This window comes from Rhinoraja longicauda, chromosome 32 (genome assembly GCF_053455715.1).
Source record: "Rhinoraja longicauda isolate Sanriku21f chromosome 32, sRhiLon1.1, whole genome shotgun sequence".
In the NCBI taxonomy this organism is placed as follows: Eukaryota; Metazoa; Chordata; class Chondrichthyes; order Rajiformes; family Arhynchobatidae; genus Rhinoraja; species Rhinoraja longicauda.
The window spans coordinates 26,881,507-26,891,087 of record NC_135984.1 but is presented as its reverse complement, the minus strand read 5'-3'; the positions used below and the strand labels follow the sequence as shown (position 1 = coordinate 26,891,087).

The following is a 9,581-nucleotide window of genomic DNA, read 5'->3' as shown; positions in this document are numbered from 1 at the left end:
TCCCACACTACAAAGACGTGCAGGTTTGTAGGCTAATTGGCTTTGGTAAAAATTGTAAATTGTCCCTAGTGTGTGTAGGATAGTGCTAATGTGTGGGGATCGCTGGTTGGCGCGGAGTTGGTGGGCCGCAGGGCCTGTTTCTGCGCTGTATCTCTGAATGAAAATCTAGATGATAGAGGACCCAGCACAGAGCCCTGCAGCATTCCACTAATCACAGACCTCCAGCCACACTAACGCTAGTCCAACACAACCCGCTGTCTTCTATTCAGTAAGCCAGTTCTGAATCCAAGTGACCAAGTGGCACAGCGGGAGAGTTGCTGCTTTATAGCGCTTTCAGCACCAGAGACCCGGGTTCGATCCCAACTACGGGTGCTGTCCGGATGGAGTTTGTACGTTCTCCCTGTGACCTGTGTGGGTTTTCTCCAAGAACTTTGGCTTCCTCCCACACTCCAAAGACGTACGGGTTTGTAGGTTAATTGGCTTGGTGTAAATATAAAAATTGTACGTAGTGTAGGATGGCACTAGACACCAATTACCCCAATGGCAAAAGACACCAATTACCCAATCTATTGCTCTCTTGATTTTGTAGACCTCTATAAGATCACCCCTCATCCCTCTACATTCCAAGGAATAGAGTCCCAGCCTACTCAACCTCTCCCTATAGCTCAGGCCCCCGAGTCCTGGCAACATCCTCGTAAATCTTCTCTGAACCCTTTGCAACTTGACAACATCTTTTCTATAACATGGTGAGACAGTACTCTCAATGTGGCCTCACTAAAAAGGCGGTAAGCGAAACAAGTAGAGTAGTGATGGAAATTATGAGGATCAAAGAAGAGGAGGTACGGACACTTTTGAAAAATATAAAAGTGGATAAGTCTCCAGGTCCTGATAGGATATTCCCTAGGACATTGAGGGAAGTTAGTGCAGAAATAGCAGGGGCTATGACATAAATATTTCAAACGTCATTAGAAACGGGGATGGTGCCGGAAGATTGGCGCATTGCGCATGTTGTGCCTTTGTTTAAAAAAGGTTCTAAAAGTAAACCTAGCAATTATAGACCTGTTAGTTTGACGTCTGTGGTGGGAAAATTAATGGAAAAGATACTTAGGGACAATATATATAGTCACATGGATAATCAAGGCCTGATTAGAAACAGTCCACATGGATTTGTGCCTGGAAGGTCATGTTTGACTAATCTTCTTGAATTTTTTGAAGAGGTTACCAGGGAAATTGATAAGGGCAAGGCTGTGGATGTTGTCTATATGGACTTCAGTAAGGCATTTGACAAGGTTCCACATGGAAGGTTGATTAAGAAGGTTAAATCGTTGGGTATTAATAGTGAGGTTGCAAGATGGATTCAACAATGGCTGAATGGGAGAAAACAGAGGGTAAAGGTTGACAACTGTATGTCAGGTTGGAGGCCAGTGTCTAGTGGAGTACCCCAAGGATCTGTGTTGGGTCCACTGTTGTTTGTCATTTACATTAATGATTTGGATGATGGTGTGGCAAATTGGATTAGTAAGTATGCAGATGATACTAAGATAGGTGGTGTAGTTAATAATGAAGTAGATTTTCAAAGTCTACAGAGAGACTTGGGCCTTTTGGAAGGGTGGGCTGAAAGATGGCAGATGGAGTTTAATGCTGATAAGTGTGAGGTGCTGCATTTTGGTAGGACAAATCAAAATAGGACGTACAGGGTAAATGGTAGGGAATTGAGGAATGCAGTGGAACAGAGGGATCTGGGAATAACTGTGCATTGTTCCCTGAAGGTGGAATCTCATGTGGATAGGGTGGTGAAGAAGGCGTTTGGTATGCTTGCCTTTATAAATCAGAGCATCGAATATAGAAGTTGGGATGTAATGTTGAAATTGCACAGGGCATTGGTGAGGCCGAATCTGGAGTATGGTGTGCAGTTCTGGTCGCCAAATTATAGGAAGGATGTCGACAAAATGGAGAGGGTACAGAGGAGATTTACTAGAATGTTGCCTGGGTTTCAGCACTTAAGCTACAGAGAGAGGTTGAACAGGTTGGGACTTTATTCTTTGGAGCGTAGAAGGCTGAGGGGGGACTTGATAGAGGTTTTAAAATTTTTAAGAGGGACGGACAGAGTTGACGTGGGTAGGCTTTTCCCTTTGAGAGTGGGGAAGATTCCAACAACGGGACATAACTTCAGAATTAAGGGACAAAAGTTTAGGGGTAACATGAGGTGTAACTTCTTTACTCAGAGGGTGGTGGCTGCGTGGAATGAGCTTCCGGTGGAAGTGGTGGAGGCTGGCTCGATTTGATTATTTAAGAGTAAATTGGGTAGGTATATGGATGGGAGGGGATTGGAGGGTTATGGTCTGAGTGCAGGTAGATGAGACTAGGTCAGAGAAAGTGGTCGGCGTGGACTGGTAGGGCTGAACGGGCCTGTTTCCGTGCTGTAATTGTTATATGGTTATATGGTTAATGCCTTATACAACTGTAACATGAGCTCCCAACTTCTTTACGCAATACTCTGACTGATGGAGGCCGATGTGCCAAAAGCCTTTTTGACCATCCTATCTACCCCGGGTGCCACTTTCAAGGGGAAAACTAATTGGAGACATTTGAACTGTCTTTAATCGGACTTGATCAGAATTTATCTTGCACTTAATCTTATACCATTTATGCTGTTCCAGTGCACTGCGCACGGCCTGAATGTAATCAGGTATTGTCTTTTCGCCAACTGGATAGCCCGCAACAAAATGCTTTTCACTGTAGCTCACCAATAATAAATCACACCAGACAATGTCAATTTTGGTATGGTTTGAGGTATCTACCAATTGGAAGAAAAGGACAAAGGATTTAGAGGGATATGGGCCAAATGCGAGCAAGTGGGACTAATAGAGATGAGGCATCTTGGTTGGACAGGTGGACACCAAACACTGGAGTAACTCAGCGGGATGGGCAGCATCTCTGGAGAGAAGGAATGGGTGATGTTTGGGTTGAGACCCTCTTCAGACTTCCATCTTTGGCTTAAACCAGCATCTGCAGTTCCTTCCTACACAGGCATCTTGGTTGGCATGGGCAAGTTGGACTGAAGGCACTATTTCTTTGCTGTGCGACTCCCTCATTCTATGTCAAGAATATCATAATCATAGAGAACATAAACAGACCCTCCAGCCTACTGAGTCCATGCTGGCAATTGAAAGCTGCTTTGCATCGATCCTCCACTAATCATGGTTTATTCTCCCTGTCCACCCTCTACCAACTCTCAGCCTCTGTCACTCACCTGTGCTGAGGGTAGTTTACAGTGACCAATCAAGTTTCTATACCGCACGTTTTTGGTATGTGGGGCAATATGCCTGTAGCCTGCGATGTATGGATTTTAACACACCTAGACCATTGAGCAAGCTTTTGTTATAAGTAACGATGTAAAAGGGTGTGACTGATTGCACATTGCAAAGTCAGAATATCACTTCTGTATGGAAAGAAAGAGTCAGGAATGTCAATTAAACGCATTGGAATGAATACCCCAGAGGCAACTGATCGTGAGAACAAGTGCCGACTCAGCGATCGCTTTGTTGAACATCTCCGCTCAGTCTGCCTAAACCGACCTGATCTCCCGGTTGCCAAACACATTTACTCCCCCTCCCATTCCCCCACTGACCTATCCATCCTGGGCCTCCTCCACTGTCAGGGTGAGGCCCAGCGCAAATTGGAGGAATACCACCTCCTATTTCGCTTGGGCAGCTTACACCCCAGCGGCATGACCATTGACTTCTCTAACTTCAAGTAGCCCTTGCTTTCCCTCTCTCTCCGTCCCTACCCCTTTCTAGTTCTCCAACCACTTTTACTGTCCCTGTTTTATCTCTGTATGCTTTGTCATCACCTTCTTCTAGCTAATAATGATCTATTCTACATTTTCCTTGATTCCCATCGCCTTTGATGTCTCGTTTTCACACCTTACACTTCCTTATCCATGTTCACTAGGTTAATTCCCGGAATGGCGGGACTGTCGTATGTTGAAAGGCTGGAGCAATTAGGCTTGTATACACTGGAATTTAGAAGGATGAGGGGGGATCTTATTGAAACATATAAGATAATTAGGGGATTGGACACATTAGAGGCAGGAAACATGTTCCCAATGTTGGGGGAATCCAGAACAAGGGGCCACAGTTTAAGAATAAGGGGTAGGCCATTTAGAACGGAGATGAGGAAGAACTTTTTCAGTCAGAGAGTGGTGAAGGTGTGGAATTCTCTGCCTCAGAAGGCAGTGGAGGCCAGTTCGTTGGATGCTTTAAAGAGAGAGCTGGATAGAGCTCTCAAGGATAGCGGAGTGAGGGGGTATGGGGAGAAGGCAGGAACGGGGTACTGATTGAGAGTGATCAGCCATGATCGCATTGAATGGCGGTGCTGGCTCAAAGGGCTGAATGGCCTCCTCCTGCACCTATTGTCTATTGTCTACACTTCCTTATCCATGTGTCTCCCTCTCCCCTGACTCTCAGTCTGAAGAAGTGTCTCAACTCGAAATGTCACCACTCCTATCCACTGAATTACTCCACCATTTTGGAATAACTCAGCAGGTCAGGCAGCATCTCTGGAAAACATGGGTCGGTGACGTTTCAGGTCGAGACCTTTCTTCAAAGTGATTGTATGGTTGGTGGGGGTGGGATGAAAGCTGGAGGAGAGGAGGCAGGTAACAGGTGAATGCAGGCAAGGCTCTTTTTGACAGTCAGGTAGTTGAACAAAGTCCAGAGATGGAAAAAACAGAAGGCGGGAGATAAAAACATTGAAAACTTTAGACTTTAGGCTTGAGAGATGCAGTGCAGAAACAAGCCCTTCGGCCCACCAAGTCAGCGCCGACCAGCAATCCCCGTACACTACCTCTATCCTATCCACGAGGGACAATTTGCATTTTTTTACCAAAGCCAATTAACCTACAAACCTGTACTTCTTCAGAGTGTGGGAAGAAACCGGAGCACCTGGAAAAAACCCACCCTGTCACAGGGAGAACGTAAAACTCCATACAGACAGCACCTGTAGTCTGGATCGAACCCATGTCTCTTGCATTGTGAGGCAGCAACTCTACTGTTGCATCACTGTGCTGTGCAAAGTGTTGCCAATTGTGAAGCCAGAGGAAGGAATGTAGGTGTAAGAGGAGGTGGAGGGGAGAAATAGATGCAAGTCCTGTTAGGGCTTGGGGGGGGGGGGGGGTGGTGGGGGGAGGGGGGGGGGCAGGGGGTTGGGAAGAAAGCCGGTGAGCAGGAGAAAGGGAGGTGGAGGGGGGTGGGGGAGGGGGGGTTGTTAAAGGTCACCAAAAATACTAGCTTATCATTCTTGTAAGTAATCCAAGATGGCACCCATGCCAGGGGACTCTCTGCGTGCTGGTCTCAGAAGTAGACCTGCAAACATTCATTACAATGGCTCCACTCTTTGACACCTCTAGTCTAACAGCAGCCCTTTGTCTTGTATCTGTACACTGTGAACGACTTGATTGTAATCATGTATTGTCTTTTCGCTAACTGGATGGCATGCAGCATAAAAGCTTTTCACTGTACCTCTGTACACATGACGATAAATTAACCTAACCTAAACTAAACTAAACTAAACTGAACTAAACTAAACTAAACTAACCAAGCCGAGTGATAGTAGATGGGGTTAAGTTTAAACAGAGCCTGCTGCTTTACTGGAGACAGTGATTTTAATCTGTATCTTATCCCTCCCACCCTTCCCTACTTTTAGACTAAACAAAGCTCCAGTAAGAGGCTATGAACAAGATGTTGGCAACAAAACTACCCTGCGGTTCTTTTACCCTGAGTCAGCAATCAAAGACCTCGCTGTTGAAAACAATCCCGACACGCTCTTCGTGTTGATCCCCTTCAAAAATGTTGATGTCCACTGGCTGAAGGCACTTGTATATAATGAAGCAAGTGTAAGTATCATGGATTAGACACAAACCTTAGGAGTAACTCAGCGGGAGAGGCAGCATCTCTGGATAGAAGGAATGGGTGATGTTTCGGGCCTAGACCCTTCTTCAGACTGATAGGACTGGATACAAATCACTGCAGGTGCTGGATTCTTGCGTAGAAAAATAGTGCTGGAGTAACTCAACCGGTCGGGCAGCATCCCTGGAGGACATGGATCGGTGACATCTTGCATCATATGTCATGATCTATGATATATTAATGATTTAGAGGAGGGATATTAACGATTTAGACTAGGGAATTAAATGTGACATCTCCACGTTTGCTGATGACACAAGGCTGGGTGGCAGTGTGAGCTGCGAGGAGGATGCTATGAGGCTGCAGGGTGACTTGGACAAGTTGGGTGAGTGGGCAGATGCATGGCAGATGCAGTATAATGTGGATAAATGTTAGGTTATCCACTTTGGTGTTAAGAACAAGAAGGCAGATTATTATCTGAATGGTGTCAGATTAGGAAAAGGGGAGGTGCAACGAGAGTTGGGTGTGCTTGTACATCAGTCACTGAAAGTAAGCATGCAGGTACAGCAGGCAGTGAAGAAAGCTAATGGCATTTCGGCCTTCATTGCGAGAGGATTTGAGTTTTGGAGCAGAGGTCCTACTGCAGTTGTACAGGGCCCTGGTGAGACCACACCTGAAGTATTGTGTGCAATTTTAGTCTCGTAATTTGAGGAAGGACATTATTGCTATTGAGGGAGTGCACCCTAGGTTCACCAGGTTAGTTCCCGGGATGGCAGGACTGATATATGATAAAAGAATGGGTCGACTGGGCTTGTATTCATTGGTATTTAGAAGGATGAGAGAGGATTTTATAGAAACATATAAAATTCTTAGAGGATTGAACAGGCTAGCTGCAGGAAAAATGTTCCCGATGTTGGGGGAGTCCAGAACCAGGGGTCTGAGTTTACGAGTAAGGGATAGGCCATTTAGGACTGAGATGAAGAAAAAAAATTCACCCAGAGAGTTGTGAATCTGTGGAAATCTCTGCCACAGAAGGCAGTGGAGGCCAAGAGAGAGTTAGATTTAGCTCTTAGGGCTAAAGGAATCAAGGCATATGGGGAACAAGCAGGAAAGGAGTGCTGATTTTAGATGATCAGCCATGATCATATTGAATGGCGGTGCTAGCTCGAAGGGCAGAATGGCCTACCCCTGCACCTATTTTTCTATGTTTCTATAAGTCATAGGAGCAGGAGTAGGCCATTTGGCTCATCGAGTCCATTCTACCATTCAATCATGACTGATCTATCTTTCCCCTCAACCCCAGAACTATACTGTCCCCCACTGATCTCATCTGCAACCAGAGACATTCAAGGCTTATTTCTTTGAATTATTAATACATTGTTCAGAGTATGTGGAGATAGACACAAAAAGCTGGAGTAACTCAGCGGGACAGGCAGCATCTCTGGAGAAAAGGAATGGGTGATGTTTCGGGTCGAGACCCTTCTTCAATCTGAAGAAGGATCTCGACCCGAAACGTCACCCATTCCTTCTCTCCAGAGATGCTGCCTGTCCCGCTGAGTTACTCCAGCTTTTTGTGTCTATCTTCGGCTTAAACCAGCATCTTCGGTTTAGATCAGCGATCCAGCACATTAACACTATCCTCCACACAATGGGGACAATTTACAAATTTACCGAAGCCAGTTAGCTGACAAACCTGTACGTTTTTGGAATGTGGAAGGAAACCAAAGATCACAGAGAAAACCCAGTCACTGTTTGCTGGGCAAAACTGAGCCATTGCTTCTGATGGATTTTGCCTTAAAGTGCCAATACGTTTTTGTAAATTATGTATTAATTCTTTAAATGCTAGTTTTGTTTCGTTTAAGATTCTGTTTTCACATTGAATTAAATGACTTTCTATCTTTTTGGAAAATTATAGCATATTTTGATCATTGTTCCCGAAGGCCCCTTTCCCAATCAGACTAGTAATGAACTATTTTTCATTTTACAGTGTCGGATCTAAAAGTAGCCCATTTTTAGTTCAGAGATTCAGCGTGGAAACAGGCCCTTCAGCCCACAGGGTCCGCGCCGACCAGCGATCCTTGTTGGTTCCTCACCATGTGATCTAGCAAATCAGCTCCGACACACCAATAGATTTGCCTTCCACACCAAATCGTGAAAGACCTGGACAGAGTGGATGTGGAGAGGATGTTTCCACTAGTGGGAGAGTCTAGGACCAGAGGTCATAGCCTCAGAATTAAAGGATATTCCTTTAGGAAGGAGGAATTTCTTTAGTCAGCAGGTGGTGAATCTGTGGAATTCTTTGCCACAGAAGGCTGTGGAGGCCAAGTTAATAGATATTTTTAAGGCAGAGATAGATAGATTCTTGATTAATATGGGTGTCAGGGGTTCTGGGAAGAAGGCAGGAGAATGGGGTTAGGAGGGATAGATAGATCAGCCATGATTGAATGGCGGAGTAGACTTGTTGGGCCGAATGGCCTAATTCTGCTCCTATCACTTATGATCTTATGACCTTATGACCAATTATTCGGTTGGCATTGTTTAAATGTAGTCCATCACGGACACTGACCTCCCCACCATCGAAGTGATTTACAGCAAACCCTGCCTCAAAGGGCAGCCATGGTCATCAGAGACCCACACATTCATTTCACTCCTGCCATCTGAAAACGGCAACATCCAGGTTTAAGTGTAGCTTCTTCCCTCCAGCCATCAGGCTATTAAACACCACAGCCTCCAAATAAGCTCTGAACTACATGGACTTGGGGGTTGGCACAAAATGCTGGAGCAACTCAGCGGGACAGGCAGCATCTCTGGAGAGAAGGAACCAGTGACGTTTTGGAACGAGAACCTTCTTCAGACCTGAAACGTCATGGATTCCTTCTCACCAGAGATGCTGCCTGTCCCACTGAGTTACCCCAGCATTTAGTGTCTATCTGCAGTGTAAACTAGCAGCTACAGTTCCTTCTTACACATATAGACTTGAGGGCATTAGTTTTGCCTTTTTGCACTATTAATGTCTGTTTGTTTGTTTTACGTGTATGTATGTATGCATGTATGTACGAATGTACGTACATATACATATATATATATATAATATGCACACAGATATATAAATATATATATATAAATATATATATATATAATGAAAACAATATAATGAAACATTAAAAAGTTCAGTGCATCTCTCTCTCTCTCTCTCTCTCTCTCTCTCTCTCTCTCTCTCTCTCTCTCTCTCTCATACACACACATGCACACACAAATATATATATGTCTGAACTTCTTTTTCTTGCGTTTGAGGCAGCAGAAGTTATGTAACGCCCTCCAGGCGCTGTGGCCAGTGCAATGTGCTGTTGTCGAGGGCCGTGAGGTCTACCCCTCCACCAGAGGGGCGGAGGACAGTGCAGTCGAACATGCCGTGCTGCGCTATTTGCTGGTCTGCTCCACACACGCAGGCTGCTGATGGACACAACCCCCAACGATGCATGTAGGCGTTAAACCGGCTGACCTCTTGACTTGGTGCTCTAGGTTCCTGAGTTGCACTTTCCTCTACATCACCATTACTGTTTGTGGTTCTATCTACAGCTTTCACCAATGTTTCCTTATCTTTGCTATTTCTCAACTGCCTCCAAGCTAATTCTATTTCTCAACTTTCGGTGTCATTTCCACTGTCTTTATCTT

At 45.1% G+C, this 9,581-nt stretch overlaps 1 protein-coding gene across 1 annotated transcript in view; it reads left to right on the top strand.

Moving 5' to 3' along the window:
• Window positions 1-9,581, top strand: part of LOC144608649 (CMP-N-acetylneuraminate-beta-galactosamide-alpha-2,3-sialyltransferase 4-like) — a 124,000-nt gene that overhangs the window by 78,349 nt on the left and 36,070 nt on the right. Inside the window, exon 10 of the mRNA XM_078426627.1 lies at window positions 5,707-5,896. Within this exon, the coding sequence (XP_078282753.1) occupies window positions 5,707-5,896 (190 nt within the window). The remainder of the gene's footprint in view (window positions 1-5,706; window positions 5,897-9,581) is intronic.